We start from the raw sequence: 26,732 nt of genomic DNA, 5'->3' as shown, positions 1-26,732 counted from the left end.
CTCAATCTCTACACTGTTTAGAAGTCTTCTCCATGTCGAACTTGTTGTTCAAGTAACTGCCTCAGAAAAACTCTTCTAGTTATAGCCTGGTCCCTATCATTGGTGAATATTCTGAAGCGTGTGAGTAGCATTTCACTGATTCTTGTTTGTTTACAAATTCCTGTCAAGGGATCTAGTTATAGACTTGTGTGGTCAACAGAAAATTCAATTAGAGCTAAAATAAGGTTGGTTCAGCGCGTCAGTTGGTTTAACGCGTGCGCATCTGTATGTAAGCACAAATGTGTTGAGTGTTCAGGCATGATGCTTGTTACTCACCTGAGAAGAAAAAGTTATTTATTCTCAGAGCATCACTAACATGCCCCCACTAATGATGACAAGGTGGTGAGATTGTCCATAATGACCTAGAATGGAGAAGAGGGGAGGTAGGCAGGGAGTGAGGGGAAGCATTAGAGACCTGCATGTTCTCAGTGCTATATCTGAAGCTGTGGAACCAGCTAATCGCACGTTAATGACCCTCACCCCTAGTCTCCCCCTCCTCTTCCCTGGTGGAGTGGGATAATTGCCCCAGAGTGACTGGCTGCTCTTGTCACCAGACTGCCTGGCCGACCTGCCAGCCCACCCCTATAACACTGACTCAACACTGACAGTCACAGAAACAACACCTCTTAGGTGACAGGCGGTAGCTATAGAATCACAGTCACGTAACAGGACATTACATTACTGGGTTGGTCATGTAATCTCAGCCATCGGGAAAGCACATCGAGTCACTGGAAGAGGCAACGAGATGAGATGAGATGGATTCATGAGATTCCATTCAATTTTGTTTTCTTTCTTTGGGTTGTTTGTTTGGTTTTCTTGCGTTGCTTAAATGGGTTTCCTCCGATCTGTCTCGTTGCAGTCAAAGGTTCTGAACAGCATCTGTGACCAGACCGTGAGGACCACCTCTGACCCTCTGATGAGCCAATCGGCATGCTTGGATGAAGTTCAGCTCAACAACCTTAAGCCTGGGGAGGGACTGGTGAGGAATCCTGCCTGCTCTCAGTTTAACCCCAAACCCACTGAACTACTAGCTCAGTGTGTCTGGACCACTAGCTCAATGTGTCTGGACTACTATCTCAATGTGTCTGGACCACTAGCTCAATGTGTCTGGACCACTAGCTCAATGTGTCTGGACCACTAGCTCAATGTGTCTGGACCACTAGCTCAATGTTTCTGGACCACTAGCTCAATGTTTCTGGGCTACTATCTCAATGTTTCTGGACTACTAGCTCAATGTGTCTGGACTACTAGCTCAATGTGTCTGGACCACTAGCTCAATGTGTCTGGACCACTAGCTCAATGTGTCTGGACCACTAGCTCAATGTGTCTGGACCACTAGCTCAATGTGTCTGGACCACTAGCTCAATGTGTCTGGACCACTAGCTCAATGTGTCTGGACCACTAGCTCAATGTGTCTGGACCACTAGCTCAATGTGTCTGGACCACTAGCTCAATGTGTCTGGACTACTAGCTCAAAAGTGTCTAGTGCTCCTCAACTTTCTTACAAGTTCAAACTGTCTCACAACTGTCTCACAAATGCTAATTCATGTTCATATTTCTACAGGGTATGTACATCAAATCTACCTATGATGGACTTCATGTCATCACGGGCACCACAGAGCATGTAAGTATGGTGGCCACAGAGGAACACATGAGTATATCCTAGTGAACGCACCTTCCTAGTGAACGTGCCGTCCTAGTGAACACACCGTCCTTGTGAACACCATCCTGGTGAACATGCCATTCTCTAAATTTCCACCAGTCTTATCTACATGTTTCAATATAAATCCAGTTGGTATAATGTTATGCGTAAACACTAGTTGCCATGTGCCAAGTTTTGATGGGGAGACAGTCAGTGGTGTAAAGTACTTAAGTAAAAATACTTTAAAGTACTACTTAAGTAGTTTTTGGGTGTATCTGTACTTTACTTTACTATTTATATTTTTGACTACTTTTACTTCACTACATTCCTAAAAAACAAAATTCACTTTTTACTCCATACATTTTTCCTTACACAAAAGTACTCGTTACATTTTGAATACTTAGCAGGATAGGAAAATAGTCTAATTCACACACTTATCATGAGAACATCCCTGGTCATCCCTACTGCCTCTGATCTGGCGGACTCACTAAACACACATCCTTAGTTTGTAAATTATATCTGAGTGTTGGAGTGTGCCCCTGGTTATCCATACATTTTAAAAACAAGAAAATCGTGCCGTCGGGTTTGCTTAATATAAGGAATTTGAAATGAGTTATACTTTTACTTTTGATACTTAAGTATATTTTAGCAATTACATTTACTTTTGATACTTAAAGTATATTTAAAGCCAAATACTTTTAGACTTTTACTCAAGTAGTATTTTACTGGGTGACTTTCCAATTTACTTGAGTTATTTTTTATTAAGGTATCTTTACTTTTACTCAAGTATGACAATTGGTACTTTTTCCACCACTGGAGACGGTTAAGGGTGGGCTTCAAACAGTACGTCTTCTTTCCAACCCACCCTGCCCTCCTCCTCCCATTCTAAGGGTGGTCGAGTGCATTATTGTTTGCCACAGAGCTAGGATACCAGTGTAAATGTGTTTCTTATCAAGCAGTGGAGAGAGGGAAGGAGTAGTGTAGGGGTTGAATAATATAGCTGTTCCCATCTCCGTCATCCATTTAAGAATCACAAACTTCAACAGTAAAACATCCTCCTACAGAGGGACACTGTGTAATGTGGCAGCGCTAGCTATTACAGCCTAATTATCACGCCGTCCGTCATTAATCAAACCCTAATTCATCATATATCATGACTCATTAATTGCTTTGACATTCTCATGCAAAATGTGACATGCATAATGTGACAACCCATTCATAAAGAGGATGTTTGTGTTGTGTAGTCAGAATTATATCGAACGAATATTTCCTCAGGGGCTTATGATAATGTGACAACCCATTCATAAAGAGGATGTTTGTGTTGTGTAGTCAGAATTATATCAATCGAACATTTCCTCACGGGCTTATGAAGTGGGTCTGTTTCGTAACAAGCCCATACGTGGCACTTCTGACGATAAAGCAATCACAGATCAATGTGAATTATCCAGGAGCTAATATTACATGTAGATGGTGTCTGTTGGTAGACTAATCTTCTCCTCTGTGATGTCAGTCCCCGGCGGACATGACGAGGAAGATCCATGGAGGTGACGAGGTGATCCAGGTCAACCAGCAGACAGTGGTGAGCACCCAGCACCTGTTATATCCAACACGTGTCACACACACTACTCCTCCAATTGACTACAGTGCTATAGAAGGGTTGAGACTGCACGGCTCAAACGTTCATGTAAAACCCTTGCAGTTCACTACACAGCTACAGAAGGATATATTGCTGACCTTGGCTGTGATGGTACAGTGATATGCTGACGCTGTGTTGTGTCAGGTGGGCTGGCAGCTAAAGAACCTGGTGGGGAAGCTGAGAGAGGATCCTAAAGGTGTAGTCCTACTGCTGAAGAAGAGGCCTACAGGATCCTGCGGGTTCACACCGGCCCCTCTCAAGAACATGCGTTGGAAACCGCCCATGGCGCAGGTGCACATTCTAAACCCCTTCATCTTTTACTTTCATGTACTAACTAAGGCAGTGTGATTGTTATTGTTCATATTACCTTTTGTTAAATGTGCCTTATGAGGGCGTAGGGAGATGTGTTTGATTGTAACAAGCCTAGACAAGTGTAAGAACCACCCAGAGAGAGGGCTGCAGGGCTGAGGACAACAACTACTGTACTCACACAGTGATGATGATGTCACTCAGACTGGGTCATCAGTGGCGGTAGCCAGCAGTCTGTGAGTCAGTCTGCAGAGACAGGAGCTAGCATCTCCTTCAGTGGTGAATAGAAGAGAGGGGAACAAATGTCTGCTTTGAGAGTGGTTTGTGTATGTGTTGTTGTTTGTAGAACCAGATCAACATCTGGCAGTAGTGTAGGGTGGGAATCCCCAGTGATCCATGCTGTATTTATGTGGGTTAGGTCGGCTAGTCAGCTAGCTTCCATAGAAGACAAGTCTCGCAATGGGCCGCTCAATGATTCAGCTCACAAAGGGCTTGGGTACATCCTCTTTTGAGAAGGTCAAAACCTCCAAAATGTGTGTTAGTGGAGACAAGGAGAATCAAGTCTCAGAATGTCCAGAGAAATCCTGTGTTAATAACGTTATGTAATGGTAATCCGATTCACCAGTCTCTCATATGTGGACAGTTAGCACCTGGCTGAGCTCTTAGCCACAGCCAGGCACCTGAGCCCTGACTGCAGTGACTAAGGCTCCATAGGGAACAATACGCTGTTGTAACCTGACCTGTGCTCTGGTCCTGGCACTGCCTTGTCATGCCTCTGGAGGCTGCTTCTGCCCTGGGAAGATCAGAGCACATGATATCAAAGCAGAGCTGGTTTCACTTAACAAAGAACCTCTCATCACAAAGATACCGGATCATTCTGGACTTGTTCACCGCCGTGTTTGAACAAGGTGTCAGGAATCAAAGCACCACGTCTTGGGTTTTATGATAAGAGAGAGGCGTCAGTGTGTTAAACAATGATGGAGCACACAGTGATTCAGGAGTGACACTGGTTTCTACAGGTATCCTGGTTATAGGGGGAGGAGGAGGAGAGAGTAGACGTACCAGGATCTAATCTGTTTGATGGAGAGTGAAACTGAACATGGTCAATTTACCAAGTACTGTGGTTTTAAAATGGCACCATAGCTGTGGTAGAATAGTATGGTTTCTTAAATGTATGTTGCAGCAGCTATTTTGGATTCCCCTCAAAATCCTTCCATTCCCCAAATAGAGTTGTATACAGTGCATTAGGAAATTATTCAGACTTCTTCACTCTTTCCACATTTTGTTACGTTACAGCCGTATTCTAAAATTGATTAAAAAAAAAAATAAACATCTCATCAATCTACACGCAATACCCAATAATGACAAAGCAAAAACAGGTTACTTATTTGTTTAGCAAATTTATAAAAAACAACTTTAAAAAACAGAAATATCACATTTACATAAGTATTTACACCCTTTACTCAGTACTTTGTTGAAGTACCTTTGGCAGCGATTACAGCCTCAAGTCTTCTTGGGTATTACGCTACAAGCTTGGCACACCTGTATTTGGGGAATTTCTCCCATTCTTCTCTGCAGATCCTCTCAAGCTCTGTCAGGTTGGATGGGGAGCGTCGCTGCACAGCTATTTTCAGGTCACTCCTAAGATGTTTTATCGGTTTCAAGTCCGGGCTCTGGCTGGGCCACTCAAGGACATTCAGAGACTTGTGCCGAAGCCACTCCTGCGTTGTATTCTTAGGGTCGTTGTCCTGTTGGAAGGTGAACCTTCGCCCCAGTCTGAGGTCCTGAGCACTCTGGAGCAGGTTTTCATCAAGGATCTCTCTGTACTTTTCTCCGTTCGTGTTTCCTTCGATCCTGACTAGTCTCCCAGTCCCTGCTGCTGAAAAACACCCACACAGCATGATGCTACCACCACCATGCTTCACATTTACATTTTTTTTACATTTACGTCATTTAGCAGACGCTCTTATCCAGAGCGACTTACAGTTAGTGCATACATTATTCTTTTTTATTTTCATACTGCCCCCCCGTGGGAATCGAACCCACAACCCTGGCGTTGCAAACGCCATGCTCTACCAACTGAGCTACCTCCCTGCCGGCCATTCCCTCCCCTACCCTGGACGACGCTGGGCCAATTGTGCGCCGCCCCATTGGTCTCCCGGTTGCGGCCGGCTACAGCAGAGCCTGGATTCGAACCAGGATCTCTAGTGGCACAGCTAGCACTGCGATGCAGTGCCTTAGACCACTGCGCCACTCGGGAGGTTACTTCACCGTAGGGATGGTGCTAGGTTTCCTCTAGATGTGACGCTTGGCATTCAGGCCAAAGAGTTCAATCTTGGTTTCATCAGACCTTGTGTGCCTTTTACTGAGGAGTGGCTTCCGTCTGGCCACTCTACCATAAAGGCCTGATTGGTGGAGTGCTGCAGAGATGGTTGGCCTTTTGGAAGGTTCTCCCATCTCCACAGAGGAACTCTGGAGCTCTGTCAGAGTGACAATCGGGTTCATGGTCACCTCTCTGACCAAAGCCCTTCTCCCCCGATTGCTCAGTTTGTTTCTTCTAGGAAGAGTCTTGGTGGTTCCAAATTTCTTCCATTTAAGAATGATGGAGGCCACTGTGATCTTGGGGACCTTCAATGCTGCAGAAATGTTTTGGTACCCTTCCCCAGATCTGTGCCTCGACACAATCCTGTCTCTGAGGTCTACGGACAATTCCTTCGACCTCATGGCTTGGTTTTTGCTCTGACATGCACTGTCAACTGTGGGACCTTATATAGACAGGTGTGTGCCTTTCCAAATCATGTCCAACCAATTGAATTTACCACAGGTGGTATTAGGTTGTTGAAACATCTCAAGGATGGTCAATGGAAACAGGATGCAACTGAGCTCAATTTCGAGTCTCATAGCAAAGGATCTGAATACCTACACTACCGGTCAAAGGTTTTAGAACATTCAAGGGTTTTTCTTTATTTTTACTATTTTCTACATTGTAGAATAATAGTGAAGACGTCAAAACTATGAAATAACACATATGGAATCAGGGTAGTAACCAAAAAAGTGTTAAACAAATCAAAATATGTTTGAGATTCTTCAAATAGCCACCCTTTGCCTTGATGACCGCTTTGCACAGTCTTGGCATTCTCTCAACCAGCTTCACCTGGAATGCTTTTCCAACAGTCTTGAAGGAGTTCCCACATGCTGAGCACTTGTTGGCTGCTTTTCCTTCACTCTGCAGTCCGACTCATCCCGAACCATCTCAATTTGGTTGAGGTCGGGGGATTGTGGAGGCCAGGTCATCTGATGCAGCACTCCATCACTCTCCTTCTTGGTAAAATAGCCCTTACACAGCCTGGAGGTGTGTTGGGTCATTGTCCTGTTGAAAAACTAAGCCCAAACCAGATTGGATGGCGTATCGCTGCAGAATGCTGTGGTAGCCATGCTGGTTAAGTGTACCTTGAATTCTAAATAAATCACAGACAGTGTCACCAGCAAAGCACCCCCACACCATAACACCTCCTCCTCCATTTTTACGGTGGGAAATACACATGTGGAGATCATCTCACAAAGCTGGAACCAAAAATCTCCAATTTGGACTCCAGACCAAAGGACAAATTTCCACTGGTCTAATGTCCATTGCGTGTGTTTCTTGGTACAAGCAAGTCTCTTCTTCTTATTGGTGTCCTTTTAGTAGTGGTTTCTTTGCAGCAATTTGACCATGAAGGGCTGATTCACACAGTCTACTCTGAACAGTTGATGTTGAGATGTGTCTGTTACTTGAACTCTGTGAAGCATTTATTTGGGCTGCAATTTCTGAGGCTGGTAACTCTAATGAACTTATCCTCTGCAGCAGAGGTAACTCTGGGTCTTCCATTATGTGGCGGTCCTCATGAGAGCCAGTTTCATCATAGCTCTTGATGGTTTTTGCGATTGCACTTGAAGAAACTTTCAAAGTTCTTTAAATGTTCCATATTGACTGACCTTCATGTCTTAAAGTAATGATAGACTGTCGTTTCTCTTTGCTTATTTGAGCTGTTCTTGCCATGATATGGACTTGGTCTTTTACCAAATAGGGCTATCTTCTGTATATCCTCCCTACCTTGTCACAACACAACTGATTGGCTCAAACGCATTAAGGAGGAAAGCGATTCCACAAATGAACTTTTAAGAAGGCACACCTGTTAATTGAAATACATTCCAGGTGACTACCTCATGAAGCTGGTTGAGAGAATTCCAAGAGTGTTCAAAGCTGTCATCAAAGCAAAGGGTGGCTACTTTGAAGAATCTCAAATATAAAATGTTTTGATTTGTTTAATACTTTTTTGGTTACTACATGATTACATGTGTATTATTTCATAGTTTTGATGTCTTCACTATTATTCTACAATGTAGAAAATAGTAAAAAATAAAGAAAAACCCTTGAATGAGTAGGTGTTCTAAAACTGTTGACCGGTAGTGTATGTAAATAAGGTATTTCTGTTTTTAAAAACCTGTTTTCGCTTTGTTATTATGGGGTATTGTGTGTAGATTGATGAGGATGACATTTTTTTTTTACATCCATTTTAGAATAAGGCTGTAACATAACAAAATGTGGAAAAAGTGAAGGGGTCTGAATACTTTCTGAATGCACTGTAGATGTAAAGAGACAGGCATGCAGCTATAATGTAGGACCTGCCATATGTGTCATGATCCACCTCTTTCCTAACAAGTAGTGTTTTAAATGCCTTTGCCAGGGAATGTAAATACAGTAGCAGACAATTGAGGTAATCAACCATCCATTTTGGTGATGAATGTTGGAAGTTTAAAAAGACAAAAGTAATCAGCTAGAGTAGACTATATGTGACATATGTGACATATGGGGGAAACGCTCTTCCTTGCCAACAAGTTAGTAGATTTTCTAAAAAGTAGACACCTCTTGAGACATAGCTATGCTGCTGGCCGTTTTCCCACAATAATTTACAGTAAGTTCTATGAGGGGAGCATTTTCTGACAGATTGTGTGTGTGTGTATAAATATATATATTTATTTATTTTTAGAGCACCCCTTCCCTGAACAAACCCCAGTCTCCAGGTTGTTCCACAGACAGCTCCACCAAGAAGGAGAAACCCGCCATCCTGGACCTGTACATCCCCCCTCCCCCCTCGGTACCCTACACCCCACGGTGTGTAACCCTGTAAGTCCTGCACCCCCTTCTCCAATCACTGCCATACACTAGGGTCAGGGGTTTTCCTAGGCATTTAACCAGGCCTAGTCCTAAGCCTAGAGTACTTTGGGTTCTGTAAAAACTCCTGGCCTAAACCTACACCTCAGGGTGAGTTAGACGTATGTGTGGATCCCTGTAACCCTGCATTGAGGGAGCCACGCGCCCACAGATAGCCGGCCCTTGATTCTCTAGCTACATTCTCCTGCTCTGTTCTCCTGCCTTTGAGGTCTGGATAAGGAGTGTGTTTCAGCCCCCTGATCTCTCGCCTTACACCCATAAACCCCTACAACAGAGCACATTCATCCCGCTCCGCTCCCCCCGCAGACACATTATGCAACAGCCTCTGTTTCATCTGACTCCTTCGTCTCTCTCGCTCTCTCTCTCGCCGTTTCTCTCTCTCTCCCTCCCTGCTGATTTTGTACGTTTTCCCACTGACAAAGACATGATCAATCTATAATTTTAATGGTAGGTTTATTTGAACAGTGAGAGACAGAGTAACAAAACAGAAATCCAGAAAAACACATGTCAAAAATGTTATAAATTGATATGCATTTTAATGAGGGAAATAAGTATTTGACCCCTCTGCAAAACATGACTTAGTACTTGGTGGCAAAACCCTTGTTGGCAATCACAGAGGTCAGACGTTTCTTGTAGTTGGCCACCAAGTTTGCACACATCTCAGGAGGGATTTTGTCCCACTCCTCTTTGCAGAACTTCTCCAAATCATTAAGGTTTCGAGGCTGACGTTTGGCAACTCAAACTTTCAGCTCCCTCCACAGATTTTCTATGGGATTAAGGTCTGGAGACTGGCTAGGCCACTCCAGGACCTTAATGTGCTTCTTCTTGAGCCACTCCTTTGTTGCCTTGGCCATGTATTTTGGGTCATTGTCATGCTGGAATACCCATCCATGACCCATTTTCAATGCCCTGGCTGAGGGAAGGAGGTTCTCACCCAAGATTTGACGGTACATGGCCCCGTCCATCGTCCCTTTGATGCGGTAAAGTTGTCCTGTCCCCTTAGCAGAAAAACACCCCCAAAGCATAATGTTTCCACCTCCATGTTTGACAGTGGGGATGGTGTTCTTGGGGTCATAGGCAGCATTCCTCCTCCTCCAAACACGGCGAGTTGAGTTGATGCCAAAGAGCTCGATTTTGGTCTCATCTGACCACAACACTTTCACCCAGTTCTCCTCTGAATCATTCAGATGTTCATTGGCAAACTTCAGACGGGCCTGTATATGTGCTTTCTTGAGCAGGGGGACCTTGCGGGCGCTGCAGGATTTCAGTCCTTCACGGCGTAGTGTGTTACCAATTGTTTTCGTGGTGACTATGGTCCCAGCTGCCTTGAGATCATTGACAAGATCCTCCCGTGTAGTTCTGGGCTGATAACTCACTGTTCTCATGATCATTGTAACTCCACGAGGTGAGATCTTGCATGGAGACCCAGGCCGAGGGAGATTGACAGTTCTTTTGTGTTTCTTCCATTTACGAATAATCGCACCAACTGTCACCTTCTCACCAAGCTGCTTGGCGATGGTCTTGTAGCCCATTCCAGCCTTGTGTAGGTTTACAATCTTGTCCCTGACATCCTTGGAGAGCTCTTTGGTCTTGGCCATGGTGGAGAGTTTGGAATCTGATTGTTTGATTGTTTCTGTGGACAGGTGTCTTTTATACAGGTAACAAACTGAGATTAGGAGCACTCCCTTTAAGAGTGTGCTCCTAATCTCAGCTCGTTACCTGTATAAAAGACACCTGGGAGCCAGAAATCTTTCTGATTGAGAGGGGGTCAAATACTTATTTCCCTCATTAAAATTTAAATCAATTTATAACATTTTTGACATGTGTTTTTCTGGATTTTGTTGTTGTTATTCTGTCTCTCTCTGTTCAAATAAACCTACCATTAAAATTATAGACTGATCATTTCTTTGTCAGTGGGCAAACGTACAAAATCAGCAGGGGATCAAATACTTTTTTCCCTCACTGTATGCTGCATGTTCAGATGGTGAATCATATTCAACAGGTTGTTGATTTAGTTAAGGACTGAGCAACAGCATAAAACACATTTTACTCATTTGATCTCCCTCCTTGTGCTCTCACCTATTTGAAATGAGACGTTGATGTTGATCAGTATTTTCTGTCCACAGAGAGAGTAAGATCAGCTCTTACTCCAGCATCAGTAAGATCAGACCAAAGGGTTCAGAGTCGCCCAATTCCTTCCTGGACCTGGAGAGTCAAAGACGCTTCACCATCGCAGACTACGACAAGCTGGGCGTGGTCTACCCCATCGAGGCCAACGTCATTCAGCCCAGGATGAGGGAACGCAACACCTCGTCTCGTGGTTAGTATCATCCCCCACAGTCACCACACACACAAGGCCCACTCATTCTAGAATTCAAGCCAATATTCAAAACCAGTGAGAGAAAATATTCAAACTTTTTTTTCTGTTCTTCCTGCTTAGGTAAGCCACGCCCCCTCTCCATGCCAGTGGACACCTGTCTTGGACTGGCAGACCCCTATGCCAAGCCCTGGGCACAAGGCCGGAAAGGTAACAAACACATGCCAACCACCCGTCTTCTGAGTAACTGCAGAATAACAATTTAACCAACAGTAATCTAATTGACCACAACCTCAATCAGATTATCCAATTCACACCTTCAACAGCTAAATAAATGAGAACACATGGTAGAATTTACCCCTCCAATGACCTTGGAGGCCTGGTACCTCTGCTTCATTTACCAATGAATGAACCAAGTGATTAGTGTCAACTGAGAGCCATTATGTACCTCTTGCCTAAATGGGATTAACTAGAGTTTACACCAGGGGTTGGAACCAAAGTTATTTTCCAATCGTTCCATTATTTTTTTCGTTCCATTCCAGTGTTTCGACCTGCAAAAGAACGTTCTGAACCGGTTCGAACCCAAAAAAAAGTACCAGTTTATATCGTTCTTTTCTGTTCCTTTTTAAACCTCTTCACCAATCAGTGTGGAAAGAGCAGCTTAGGAGCAGGAAAGCTATAGTTGTTTATACGCGCGATGGACAGACAAGTTTAGGGCGCGGAATGCGACTGAAATTTTGCGGGTGGGGAGAAAGTGAGAGAGGGTGGTGGAGGAGGAGGCTTGGCTTGAAGAGCTGGGCATCTTGTTATGACATGCATTAACTGAATTAGGCAGACAGAAATATACCTACGGAGGAGTGGCTTCTATGGAGGACCTTTGAATGTCTTTGAATTTTAGAGAGTTGGCTTAACGTTGGACCAGAGCTAGCTAGCTAGCTAACAAGCTTGTGTGTGCAGAGCGGCACCAGAATTAAAAACACGTCTTACTTTTTTGTAGTTAATAAATCTAATGTGAAACATGATAACTATAGTACCTTAACTAGCATTGAAAAAGTTAATCCATTCTTCTGTAATTAAAATTCTCTCCCACATTTCTGAATCATGCTACAGCAGCCTATGCTTCAGAGGGGTAGGAGCAGGTAGCCTACACACGCACACACACTGGCAAATCTTTTCAGTTGGCAGGCAGTAGGGTTGGGTGGTGTCCAGATTTTCATATCCTCATACCGTCCTTCTCTCACACAGGAATTTACGTTATTACTGGCTTAGTACACAAGGGAGCGCCAAAAAATGCAAAAAAAGGCCGTTGGGCGTCTATTACCAGAATGCTAACAAAATTAGCACAAGTAATAGCGCATTTCCATGAAGGCTGCTAGCTAAATATGCTAACGAGCGCAAACTAAAATAAAAAATTGCAAAGTCAGGCAATCCAGTATGAAAATGTATGCACTCACTAACTGTAAGTCGCTCTGGATAAGAGTGTCTGCTAAATGACTAAAAATGTAAAAATCCAGCTCATTAAAGTTATACATGTATAGGTAGGAGCTACCGAATGTCATTTTTGGTGAATTTTGACATTTTAAAAGCAAATGTGAACGAGAGACATTGTGCAAATGAACAAAGTTTTGACGCATGCTTGTCTAAAGGAAGAACAGTACTGTGTACACACTGTGTCTTTGTGGAGTCTGGGAGTCTGCTCAGAGAAGATAGGGGAGGAGCAGACGGGCCCAAAACGGAGAGAAAGACGCAAGGTATTCAAGCTGCAGTGGCAGCTGTACAGAACTCATCCAAAGGGCTTTGACTTCTCAAACACAACAGAAAGCTAACACAAACTTGAACGTTGTGAAACATATAGCCCAACGTTTGTAGAACAACTAAAGTTGGTGAAGCATGGTGGTGGCAGCATCATGCTGTGGGGATGTTTTCATCGGCAGGGACTGGGAAACTGGTCAGAATTGAAGGAATGTATAGGTAGCACACATGAGGACATTTTTCTGTTGAGATAATGTCCTTATTAATTTCTAGTAAAATGTTTCCTGTTTTGACTAATTGAATAGAGTGGGTTAGGTCTGCTCTATACCAAATTAGCATACCCCATGTTTCACACCTGGTAGTTTGGTGGATGGGACTATCAGCTCTCTTTACATTTTACATTTACATTTACGTCATTTAGCAGACGCTCTTATCCAGAGCGACTTACAAATAGGTGCATTCACCTTATAGCCAGTGGGATAACCACTTTACAATGTTGTTGTTTTTTGGGGGGGGGTTGGGGGGGGGGGTAGAAGGATTACTTTATCCTATCCCAGGTATTCCTTAAAGAGGGCAACCAGTGGGTCCGTCTCCTCTATTCCCTGTCTCTTGCAGGATGACAATGTCTGTATTTCCAATTTCTTTGATGAAGTCTGGGTTCCTGCTCTTTAGGCCAAAGGCAGATGACCTCAGACCTGGATGAGATAGTAAAAGTTTTGTGTTCCATAGTGTCTAGTGTTGTTTTCGTGTGATTTAGGGTCGGACCATTACAGTAGGTGTGAGCAGAGCATATTGAGCATCTGATACATACTGTACCTCTTAGGTCGCAGAATGGGGCTTGGGCAGGTATATTAGTGGGGGTTGGGCCTGTTGCTCTGATCACGGCCTGGGCAAATGTGCGGTCTTTGCTGCAGGGGCGGGGGCGGGGGGCATGGGGGTGGCAGAAGGGGCATAGGTCTGATTTGGGGGGGCCTATATAGGGTGTGGCCAGGGTTTGTTTGCAGGTGGTGGGGATGTGACTAGTGATGCTGTAGTCTGGGTGTAGGTCCTCTTGGCGTGGGTTTTCTCGGTGCAGGTCCTTCGGGAGGGGGTCTGGGAGGGTGTCTCGCTGGTCTGGGCGGGGAGTCCGTTGCTCGTGTGTGAAGTACTGGGGCTGTGGTTGAGGGCGACGTCCTTCAGGGTCCTGGCAAAAGTTGGGATTGCTGCCTTGTAGAGGTGGACCTGGACCTGGTCCTTCAAGGAGTGAATGGGAGTCTATTGGGCGCTAGCTCAAAAACCAAAAATTAGCACAGATTTCGTCAACAAGAATTACAGCATTACAAATATTTTCCGAGATGTGAGATAATTAACTTGCTATCTGTAGTATCGTATAGCTTTGGAATCATGACATTACGTACTTTCGAGGAAAATAGGCACGTTTCTCGACATATACATTGACTTTGAGAAGGGATTGCGTGACGATTAGCTTAGCAACCGTGTGACGCAGCATGACAACGTGAACGTGATTGGTCGACAGTCTGCTGGGTGGGGCATTATACGTTCCTTCATTAATTGGATTCCTATCTCCTTTCTATAATATCTCTGGCTACAGCACCATGCAATGCACCCTGGATGCAGACAAATAGGAAAAATGTGCTATGTTAAATTACACATTTCTCGAGGTAGGAATATCGCAAAAATATTATCAATGGCTCTTTCGAGAGAAGACAACTTACTGCGTTATGACATCGGCCAGTATTTAAATCTGACATGTATGATAACGTTTTTTCAATCTTAAAGTCGTATTCCTATTAACTTCTAGTGTAGAGAGAGCGACTATATCATGGTGCTACGTAAAACCGGCCGGATTTCTGCCTGCTTGAACGCCAATAACTCAGATACACATGAAAACATGAAATGACCCAGGGAATCGATAGAACATCACTCAGAGATGCACAAAAACAATATAACATTCAAAATGGGTGAACCGTTCCTTTAACTAAAGGGGAAAACTCTAGAAAGTTGAGTGAAGTTCAATCTCGTACTTCTCTGCACAGGCTGATATTTCTTCTGCGCGGCAGTCCCGGAGGAGCTGCGTACCTGCACACGTGCACAGATAAGAGGGAACATTGCCACTTATACTGAACAAAAATATAAACGCAACATGCAACAATTTCTACGATTTTACTAAGTTACAGTTCATATAAGGAAATCAGTCAATTGAAATAAATAAATTAGGCCCTAATCTATGGATTTCATATGACTGGGCAGGGGCGCAGCCATGGGTGGGCCTGGGAGGGCATAGGCCCACCTACTTGGGAGCCAGGCCCACCCAGTGGGGAGCCAGGCCCAGCCAATTAGACTGAGTTTTTCCCCGCAAAAGGGCTTTATTACAGACAGAAATACTCAGTTTCATCAGCTGTCCGGGTGGCTGGTCTCAGACGATCCCTCAAGTGAAGAAGCCGGATTCATTTCTCTGTCAACAGCTCTGGTGGACATTCCTGCAGTCAGCATGCCAATTGCATGCTCCTTCAAAACTTGATGACTAGTGGCCTTTTATTGTCCCCAGCACAAGGTTCACGTTTGAGAGAAATGAAATACGTTTTTTGTGCGCATGGAACATTTCTGGGATCATTTATTTCAGCTCATGAAACATGGGACCAACACTATACATTTATATTTTTGTTCAGTATAGATAACTAGCAAGTTAAACTTAGGGGTCGCCCTAACGCATAATACTTAGTTTTTCACGCAGGAAAAAAATATTAAACGCATAAGAAATATCTTGCTGCGTTTTGTAAATGCAGATCTAAAATGCTTCTTATTGTAATTTCTGCTCAGCATCAAACTCATTTTGTGCTTAAGTTGCACTTTGCCACTCGGATGATAATTCACGAATGGGCATTCTATCAAAAGACTGCCCTCTGACTGCTCTGACTGATGTGGAGCTACTTTCCTCTGGTACTTTTCTCGGTGTAGCCAGCCTACTTTTCTCTGGTACTTTTCTCGGTGTAGCCAGCCTACTTTTCTCTGGTACTTTTCTCGGTGTAGCCAGCCTACTTTTCTCTGGTACTTTTCTCGGTGTAGTCAGCCTACTTTTCTCCGGTAAAATGCTAGATTAACTTAAGCAAAACATTAGGAAATGTAGCTGGTTACATTCTTTCTATGATGAACATTAGAAATATGATGGCCATGCATAGTTATTTTCTTCCTCAAAAATAGACCTTGCTTTTTCATTGTAAGCTCATTTACTTGTGTGGCTGCCAGCCAAATAGTGTTGCACTTCTGTTGTCATCTGATGACAATGAAGCTATTTTCTGATGAATGTGTTGCACTAATGTATTTTCTGTGAAAGAAAACTATAGTTGCATGTCCCTGATCACTCTATTGAAGAAAAAACAACAACACTGACTTTCAATATAAAACGCGAGCCCTGTCAATACACAGCTGGACTCAATACACAGCTGGACAGCTGGACTCCCGCTTTCTCCCATTGTGTTATTTACAAAAACACGTGACTGGCTCACCTGTTCTGGGGAACTACGGTAAGCTTCATAATGTAAAAGGATGTGAACGGTGAAATGAAGAACGCAATCTGCTTTACCTCCTAATGTATTGCACAAGTTGACTGGAATTATTTATTTAAAGTAGCTACAAATATTACAATTTATTGAGAAAAATTTTTGTTTTGTTTTGAAGGTATTGAAAAACCATCCAATGGCTATTTCCAAATATCCTGGTGTATGGTATATAAGGTAAAATAACATTATTAACCAGTTCCCATTTTAAAATAACAGTTCTGTTCCGGAACAGTATAGATCTACAACACTTTTGTTCCCAGTTCTGATCCTTGTTCTTTTCCGGTTTTCCAATCCCTGGTTTACACCAATAAGATCAGTTCTTCATCCCCTGGTCTCCTTGGAGAGGACAGACACACGGTTGTGAATGCACAGACAGAGCTATCAAACTGCTGGAAACCCAATTACACTGCAATGGTAGAGGAGTGGGAGAATGCTTTAATTGGCCGAGATGCCTGTGCAATGCTCTGTCCTTCCATGGCCAACACATGCTGTAGAGATCAATTGTACTCCTCATTTTATGTAACAGTGCTTCTCTATAATACATTTTAGGCCTACTGAAGATATGCCCTAAAATCAACAACCTATTCTCAGTAACGTGTGTTGTTTGTACATGACTTTCTAAGACAATTGTACTAAAGATGTGTATTTCCCTCCACTATTCCCTCCAGGCGAGGATCTCCTGTACAGATACCTGAGTAATGAGCGGATCCCCACCATCGCTGAGGAGGTCACGTCAGTGGCGCCGCCCTACAGGCCAGTGGGGGAACAGCAGCTGGTCCGAGGGGTGGACCACATCCGGGGCAGCCGCTACTATGCCAACCAGGACCTCCACAACAGCGCCACCATCCCCTACCAGGACCATGACCTGGACAGCAAAAAGACCCCCATAGCCCCCGCCTCCAAACGCCCCCCGGCAGAGCCCTCGCTACTGGTCAGTTGGATCACACGGCTTAAGCTATTGACTCAATGATGATGCGCTTCCTGTCCGGGGCTTCCTGTTCCTGTCTGTCCTCCTCAGTGCCTTTTGTCCTCCGGCTGTTTGCAGTGGGCTCTCCTTCTTCTCTCTCATACTTTCTCCCTGCCTCCCCGGTGTTACTACTACTACTACTGTACTGCTACACCACCAAACTACTTTAGTAGTTAACTCACTGCATTCTGTTACATCATCTCCTAACCAATCCCAGTCCCCTATCGACTACCAACCAATCCCAGTCCCCTACCAACAACCAACCAATCCCAGTCCCCTACCAACCAATCCCATCTCAGCCACACAATCAGATAAACATAGGAATACGTAGTGAGCTGGCTGCCACACCCAGCACATGCATGAGAACAATAATATTTGGAGCTAGAGGTTTTACCAAGACGAAATGTCTGTCTACAAATGGACAAGAGGAATGATTCAGGTTTTAGGACATATCGGCCTTGTACCTTCATGGGAACTCTTTTGTAAAAAAATGTTTACTTACAGTGCATTCGTAAAGTATTCAGACCCCTTCCCTTTTTCCACATTTTGTTACGTTACAGCCTTATTCTAAAATAGATTTTTTTCCTCATCAATTGACACACAATACCCCATAATGACAAAGCGAAAACAGAAATGCCTTATTTACAGAAGTATTCAGACCCTTTGCTATGAGATTTGAAATTGAGCTCAGGTGCATCCTGTTTCCATTGATCATCCTTGAGATGTTTCTACAACTTGATTGGAGTCCACCTGTGGTAAATTCAATTGATTGGACATGATTTGGAAAGGCACACACCTGTCTATATAAGGTCCCATGGTTGACAGTGCATGTTAGAGCAAAAACAAACCCATGAGGTTGAAGGAATTGTCCGTAGAGCTCTGAGACAAGATTGTGTCGAGGCACAGATCTGGGGAAGGGTACCAAAAACGTTCTGCAGCATTGAAGGTCCCCAAGAACACAGTGGCCTCCATCATTCTTAAATGGAAGAAGTTTGGAACCACCAAGACTCTTCCTAGAGCTGGCCGCCTGGCCAAACTGAGCAATCGGGGGAGAAGGGCCTTGGTCTGGGAGGTCACCAAGAACCCGATGGTCACTCTGACAGAGCTCTAGAGTTCCTCTGTGGAGATGGAAGAAACTTCCAGAAGGACAACCATCTCTGCAGCACTCCACCAATCAGACAATCAGACCTTTATGGTAGAGTGGCCAGACGGAAGACACTCCTCAGTAAAAGGCACATGACAGCCCGCTTCGAGTTTGCCAAAAGGCACTTAAAGGACTCTCAGACCGTGAGAAACAAGATTGAACTATTTTGCCTGAATGTCAAGCGTCACGTCTGGAGGAGACCTGGCACCATCCCTACGGTGAAGCATGGTGGTGGCTCATCATGCTGTGAGGATGTTTTTCCAGCGGCAGGGACTGGGATACTAGTCAGGATCGAGGGAAAGCTGAACGGAGCAAAGTACAGAGATCCTTGATGAAAACCTTCTCCAGATTGCTCAGGACCTCAGACTGGGGCGAAGGTTTACCTTCCAACAGGACAACGACCCTAGGCACACAACCAATACAACGCAGGAGTGGCTTCGGTACAAGTCTCTGAATGTCCTTGAGTGGCCCAGCCAGAGCCCAGACTTGAACCTGATCAAACATCTCTGGAGAGACCTGATAATAGCTGTGTAGTGATGCTCCCAATCCAACCTGACAGAGCTTGAGAGGATCTGTAGAGAAGAATGGGAGAAACTCCCTAAATACAGGTGTGCCAAGCTTGTAGCGTCCTACCCAAGAAGGCTCAAGGCTGTAATCGCTGCCAAAGGTGTTTCAACAAAGTACTGAGTAAAGGGTCTGAATACTTATGTAAATGTGATATTTCCGTTTTCTTTTTTTTAACTGAAATGTCTAAAAACCTGTTTTTGCTTTGTCATTTTGGGGTATTGTGTGTAGATTGATGAGGGGGGAAAAAACAATTTAATCAGTTTTAGAATAAGGCTGTAACATAACAAAATGTGGAAAAAGTCAAGGGGTCTGTATACTTTCCGAATGCACTGTATATCATCATGTTATCTTTGAGATACTCCCTGCAAAAGGGTTTGATTTCATTAGATTTTATTTCCAACGGTGTGTTATTATTTGAGAAACAAAGAAAAAAGGGTTTCCAGGTTTCTACTGTACTTATATTTCTGTTTATTTATTTTCATGTCAGGCCCTTGTTACCATTCTGTTAAATTACACACTGCCAATGGTGGCCTCTTTAAAAGCTATGCATATAGGAACTCTTTACTGTCACAGATTGATGCTGCATTGGCGGGTGACAAAATACTGTTTCAACATCACCAGCAATAATTTTCTCTGGGTTCAAAGCTATGCACTCTTCTCTGTCCTGCCTGGTTCTGGAGGCTGTAGACACACTGCTCTGTGATCACCCTGCTCAAAGGATGCTCACAGCTGCTTGTCTACAATCAGCCTTGGGAACAAAGATGTGTAGGTTAGGCCTCTGGAGTCACTGGCCAGACAGCCTTCTGTAATCAGTACAGATAGCCTAGTGAGACTCTATGGATAGCTTATAACAAGCGTTACAACACCAGAGTTTAACTGACAATATTATTAAATACCACGAGATGTCAAGAAATGTAAAAAATACAATTGTACCTTTTTGTAACATTTTGATAGTATATTATTAAAGGTGCAGTTGATTCCAGTTCTCATTTGTTTTGTCATTATTTGTATTTTTGCTGAAGAACTAGATTAAACATATTGTTATATTTGTTGGTGACCTGTCCAAAATCTTCACACCAACCATTTGCATGCAAGGTGTTTGAATTGTTACTTTCAGTGGCTATTCACCCTGGAGGGGCACTTCAGGGGCTTAAACCTGTTATGACTTGGCCTAATTTGCTTTGACCTTTGAGAATGAACTCTACTTCTGTTTTTTTAAGCATGTGGTGAAACTAGATAGCCAAGCTAAAGTTACCTTCTCTCTCTCTTTCTGCCATGCTTCTGCAACTGCCTTGTTTCAAACTTAAATTGACCCTAAGTTCTAATTAGGGAGAGGGAAGCATATGTCTTATTGGACTGTCAAGATATTATATTGCTTAAAATATGCTCTTTTAACCTCTGTACGCCTTTTCACCTACATCTGAATTGCACTCGTGACTCATTTTATTTTCTTTGTTACATTTTATCAAAAAAGCTGGCAGACCAATTTGGCTTTTGAAAATCATAACACTAGACAAGAAGAACAACATGACTTTGGCACATTTCTACATTAATCTCACTACCTTTCTCCCCCTCTCCCTTTTTCCTGCATGATTATACCGGTTGTCTGGGTGCCCCCTGTCACTGTTTGTTTTAGTCTCTCTTCGTCCTAGCCTTCTGTGCCCTAGCCTGCCTAGCTATGGCAACCTGCGGCCCTTACTCATCTGTTTGTAGTGGAAAAAAATACAGCCTGCTCTTTGCTTCTCCCTGCGCTGTTTGCACACTTCTAACAAAAACCACAGCCGTGCATTATGTTGATGTGAAAAGGGAAAGATGTTATGTATGTTGACAGATTTGTATTTTGACAGATCTTCTTTCTATTCACCATTTTCTTCACAGGAGAAAATGTTAGTGTGTTGATTGACATGCTCTCTACTTTTTCTTTGATACATGTTAAGCTTTGGAAGCGAATCAGCGATTGTGCCACTTAACACATTAGTAAATCAACACTTATAAATTAGCCACTTAGATATATGTTCTTAAAACATCAAGGATTTTTAGGTTACTGTAGAGCAGGTCTTGCCTCCAATGCCTTTCAACGGTCTGGGCAAGACAGACCAGTGTAGTCTCTAACCAACAACTGCCACAAGGCCAGAAGATCCAGAGAAAGTGACTCAGAAGGCCAATAACTGTTGACCAGTGCTGTCTGGGTAGTGAATGAGTTAACTTCGTTCTTTGTGTCCGTCACTCACAGGTGTCTGACTGGCGCTCCAGCAGTGGCTTCAGCAACAGGTGGGTGGTCACATTACGTCACTCATTTGACTCATAGTCAACCATAACTCTCATAACATAACCCATTCTCAATTACAACCCATTCTCAATTACATGTGTGTTGTACTGTAAGCATGTGAAGTATGAGGTCAGATAGGACAAATACCCCTGATATTTGGTGTCATCTCACTTATGGAGCCCCCAGTCAGTCAGGGAGTAGCGGCATGTTTTTAACCAAGCCAGGGGTGGGTGCTCTGAACCGGATTTTAACGACCAATGAAAAAAAGTATGTGGTAGAAAACTAACCTCAGCCTCATCATGGTGTCAGAGGACCAGACAGACTACTGGGATACGACATGCTAGACCACAGACAGGTAGTGTTACAACCTCAAGGCATGACATTATTTGAATGATTAAGACCCAGAAGGAATAGGCCAGATCCTTCTGTGTGGAAATAGAGGGCTCTGAATGTGGATAGTTCTTATTTTACGGATTTGGGTTTAATCTTTGAAGACATCGGATTCCCCTTATTGAAATTAAATTAACCTCACTTCGATGACATCCTACAAGAGGAATCATAAATGATGACAGTGTTATAACAAAACATGATTTTCCAAACAAACTATAAATACTGTAGCTGCTCCAACCCACTGACTGACGATGGTGGAAGGAACAATCCCCCTGTCTGTTTGGTAGAGCCTCCATGGCCTTTCATTGGGCCTGAGGGAGTGACTGCACTAATTAACACTGGGATTGATGACTAATCCCAACACACTCACACAACCCAAACTGCTATATTAAGACCTCATTCTCTGCCTGTTTGTCACCCTCATGATGAGTGCCCACATATTAAGACTCATATCCGTCATAAATCCTAAATGCACAGATTTCAGATCACACTGTTACACGATAGAGTAGGCAATGGAGCGATTATTTGCATGTACATTCATGTAATGGCAGAAATACTTGATTATGAATATTCAATAACAAGTTTAGGACACTCAAAAGTATCTAGCTAATCCACGTACACACACCTAGTGAATTATTTTCCACAGCCCTTTCTAAAAATCAGAGGGCACATCCACAGAAGTATTAGCTGTAGGACTACTGATCATAAATCTCACCATCATGTCTCAGACATCTTAAACCAACCTTCTGAAACCATAGTAGAAATTCTGGATTTACTGACACTGGGGGTAGAGATGTAAGGAATCAACTGACAGGGGAAAAACAAGCCGAAGACTTCATACACTGAAATTGCAGGGCGAGGCTTGTAGCTTGCTGACATAAATCTATGTATTTTGAGCACTGGGCGATAGCTATCTGTGTTCCATACTGCTGTGGCTCTTTGCCTGATAGATCACCACTGTCCTCCCGACACAGAGAGAAAAAAACCTACCCTATTACTGGCCACAATATCCATTTTGTTGCAGCAAATTATATATGAAAGTGAACTGAAATGGAGCCTAGATAAAGATAGTAAGTGCCTATGTATGAGCCAAGGATGCTCTAAGTATGTGTTGCCGATTTTCAACTTCCTGTATTTATCATCCCAAACCAAAATGGTACAGTAAGTGTCTGTGGTATGTCGAGGTTGATGCAGGGGGTAGAATTAGTGGTTTTGACAAGTCAATGTTAGCCATGTGCCGCCTGACTAATTGTCATTAGTCTAGATTCTAGATGCTTTGTTTCTAATCTTGTCTCCTTCTCTCCTCACTTCTCTCCAGATACAGCCAACCTCATATACCATCCTGGTCCTTCTCCCAAGCGGTAAGGACATCTCTGGTCTGACCGCTAATATAATCTGTTTTGTGTCCATGAACTCTATCTCCACTCCACTGGTTCAGAGTGGCTCCTGGTCTCTCTCCCCACGTCCCAATCCTCCATGATCCTGTTAATCCCACATACTGGCTGAGTGGTGATGAAAAGCCCTGGAGTACTCCTAGGATGAATGAAGCACACAGACTTAGCATTGCTTTCACAATTAAATGAACAGGAATACGGTATGGCAGAGTTCTAAATCTCTATCAATTAAAGGGTAGTTTTTGGAGAACCAGTGGTTTGGAGGAGAAGAGTTTACTGAGGTGGTTGAGCCCTGTGTTGCTCCCTTTAACCACAGTCTCCAGTGCACAGCACGGTCATGAAGAGCGAGAGCGAGAGGATGTCTCCTGCTATGGGAGGAATGTCTCTGACCTTGGCCTTTGTCCTCAACAGAGGGGAAAAACGACAGGCCTCTGAGACAATCCTATTATATCAAACACATATAAACAAGAGGCCTGGTACACACACATCAACACATGCATGAATGCACACACACACACTAAACCATTATCCATATCTTTCATGGTCTTCTTAATCATAATCGTGAGCCATTTCATTGCCAGTCAAATAATATCAGTTAATAGCTAACCATGAAAGTGGCCATTCTGGAGGCTATTATCAGCAGCGGGACATAGCCCACTGTTATGTCTCAAAATGAGCCGTAGTCGAAATTGACCTGCCACTTATTGGACATGACAGATCTGGGTATTGGATTACCTGGCTGGGGGGTATCAGAACATTCAGCAGCCAAGCCTCTGCATGGGCCCAGTTTTTCAAAAGTTATACACTACTGGTCAAAAGTTTTAGAGCACCTACTCATTCAAGGGTTTTTCTTAATTTTTACTGTTTTCTACATTGTAGAATAATAGTAAAGACATCAAAACTATGAAATGACACATATGGAATCATGTAGTAACCAAAAAAGTGTTAAACAAATCAAAATATATTTGAGATTTGAGATTCTTCAAATAGCCACCCTTTGCCTTGATGACAGCTTTGCAAACTCTTAGCATTCTCTCAACCAGCTTCACCTGGAATGCTTTTCCAACAGTCTTGAAGGAGTTCCCACATATGCTGAGCAATTGTTGGCTGCTTTTCCTTCACTCTGCGCTGCGGTCCGACTCATCCCAAACCATCTCAATTTGGTTGAGGTAGGGGGATTGTGGAGGCCAGGTCATCTGATGCAGCACTCTATCGCTCTCCTTTTTGGTAAAATAGCCCTTAGACAGCCTGGAGGTGTGTTGGGTCATTGTCCTGTTGAAAAACAAATTATAGTCCCACTAAGCCCAAACCAGATGGGATGGCGTATCGCTGCAGAATGCTGTGGTAGCCATGCTGGTTAAGTGTGCCTTGAATTCTAAATAAATCACAGACAGTGTCATCAGCAAAGCACCCCCACACCATAACAACTCCTCCTCCATGCTTTACGGTGGGAAATACACATGCGGAGATCATCCGTTCACCCACACCGCGTCTTACAAAGAAACGGCAGTTGGAACTAAACATCTCAAATTTGTACTCCAGACCAAAGGACACATTTCCACCGGTCTAATGTCCACTGCTCGTGTTTCTTGGCCCAAGCAAGTCTCTTCTTCTTATTGGTGTCCTTTAGTAGTGGTTTCTTTGCAGCAATTCGACCATGAAGGCCTGATTCACAAAGTCTCCTCTGAATAGTTGATGTTGAGATGTGTCTGTTACTTGAACTCTGTGAATCATTTATTTGGGCTGCAATTTCTGAGGCTGGTAACTCTAATGAACGTATCCTCTGCAGCAGAGGTAACTCTGGGTCTTCCATTCCTGTGGTGGTCCTCATGAGAGCCAGTGTCATCATAGCGCTTGATGGTTTTTGCGACTACACTTGAAGAAACTTTAAAAGTTCTTCAAATTTTCCATATTGACTGACCTTCATGTCTTAAAGTAATGATGGACTATCATTTCTCTTTGCTTATTTGAGCTGTTCTTGCCATAATATGGAGTTGGTCTTTTACCAAATAGGGCTATCTTCTGTATATCCCCCCTACCTTGTCACAACACAACTGATTGGCTCAAACGCATTAAGAAGGAAAGAGATTCCACAAATGAACTTTTAAGAAGGCACACCTGTTAATTGAAATGCTTTCCAGGTGACTACCTCATGAAGCTGGTATATTTATATTTTTGTCATTTAGCAGACGCTCTTATCCAGAGCGACTTACAGTTAGTGAGTGCATACATTTTTCATACATACTCTGATCACCAATGCTTTTTCAATTGGCTATTCCTCTGCAAAGTTGTTCAATCGGAATTCTAACACTCACAACAAAGAACACTTTAACACCCTATCTATGGCTTTGTCTTTGGAGTCTTGTGGCCTGCTGGTCTTTGTTGCCTCAACCAAGAAGTCACCAACTCAATGGACAATGACCTTACCTGGCTTCTCTAGTGTAAGCCAGTTCTTGATGGATAGGTAAGAACGACAACCAGCAGACACTATAGATCTGGTAGAGAGAATGCCAAGAGTGTGCAAAGCTGTCATCAAGGGAAAGGGTGGCTATTTGAAGAATCTCAAATATAACATCTATTTTGATTTATTTAACACTTATTTGGTAACTACATAATTCCATATGTGTTGTTTCATAGTTTTCATGTCTTCACTATTATTCTACAATGTAGAAAATAGTAAAAATAAAGAAAAACCCTTGAATGAGTAGGTGTTGTAAAACTTTTGATCGGTAGTGTATATCTGGATTTCGCCTGTCGAATAGGATTAAATGCATAGAAATATAATTAATAGAATGGACCAATCATTTAATTGATTGGGGACTCCTGTTCTAGTCATTCTATTTCTATGCATTTAATCCTAACTGATAGGTGAAATCCAGATAGATAACATTTGAAAAACTGGGCCCTGGGGATCACTTCCCTGCCTCCTCCCTTCCTGTCATATCCCAGAAAGCCATGAGTTAATGTCAATCCCTAAGTCACACATACAGTACAGGCATACTCATCCAGTGGGGTCAGGAGGTGCTGTGTAAGGTGGAGGGTGGGGAGGGGGAGGTGCTGTGTAAGGCTGAGGGAAGGAAGGGAGGGAGGGGGAGGTGCTGTGTAAGTCATACATTTCTTTTTTTCCCTCTGTGAATATTTTCAGAAGGAGCGGGAGATCATGTACAGTTGAAGTCGGAAGTTTACATACACTTAGGTTGGAGTCATTAAAACTTGTTTTTCAACCACTCCACAAATGTCTTGTTAACAAACTATAGTTTTGGCAAGTCGGTTAGGACATCTACTTTGTGCATGACACAAGTCATTTTTCCAACTATTGTTTACAGACAGATTATTTTACTTATAATTCTCTGTATCACAATTCTAGTGGGTCAGAAGTTTACATACACTAAGTTGACTGTGCCTTTAAACAGCTTGGAAAATTCCAGAAAATGATGCCATGGCTTTAGAAGCTTCTGATAGGCTAATTGACATCATTTGAGTCAATTGGAGGTGTACCTGTGGATGTATTTTAAGGCCTACCTTCAAACT

The 26,732-nt window shown here is 43.3% G+C and overlaps 1 protein-coding gene across 1 annotated transcript in view; it reads left to right on the top strand.

Moving 5' to 3' along the window:
* LOC311145530 (connector enhancer of kinase suppressor of ras 3-like) overlaps window positions 1–26,732 on the top strand; it is a gene marked incomplete at its 5' end in the record, with an annotated part of 91,559 nt that overhangs the window by 48,804 nt on the left and 16,023 nt on the right. The window contains 10 exons of the mRNA XM_084181795.1: window positions 899–1,018; window positions 1,604–1,663; window positions 3,192–3,260; window positions 3,462–3,608; window positions 8,657–8,793; window positions 10,968–11,161; window positions 11,282–11,368; window positions 17,139–17,401; window positions 21,382–21,419; window positions 23,126–23,168. Of these exons, the coding sequence (XP_084037921.1) occupies window positions 899–1,018; window positions 1,604–1,663; window positions 3,192–3,260; window positions 3,462–3,608; window positions 8,657–8,793; window positions 10,968–11,161; window positions 11,282–11,368; window positions 17,139–17,401; window positions 21,382–21,419; window positions 23,126–23,168 (1,158 nt within the window). The remainder of the gene's footprint in view (window positions 1–898; window positions 1,019–1,603; window positions 1,664–3,191; window positions 3,261–3,461; window positions 3,609–8,656; window positions 8,794–10,967; window positions 11,162–11,281; window positions 11,369–17,138; window positions 17,402–21,381; window positions 21,420–23,125; window positions 23,169–26,732) is intronic.

The sequence above is a fragment of the Coregonus lavaretus genome (assembly GCF_964263955.1).
Source record: "Coregonus lavaretus genome assembly, chromosome: 18".
Lineage (NCBI taxonomy): Eukaryota > Metazoa > Chordata > Actinopteri > Salmoniformes > Salmonidae > Coregonus > Coregonus lavaretus.
Note: the sequence above shows the minus strand (reverse complement) of the source record. Positions and strands in the feature narration are given on the sequence as shown.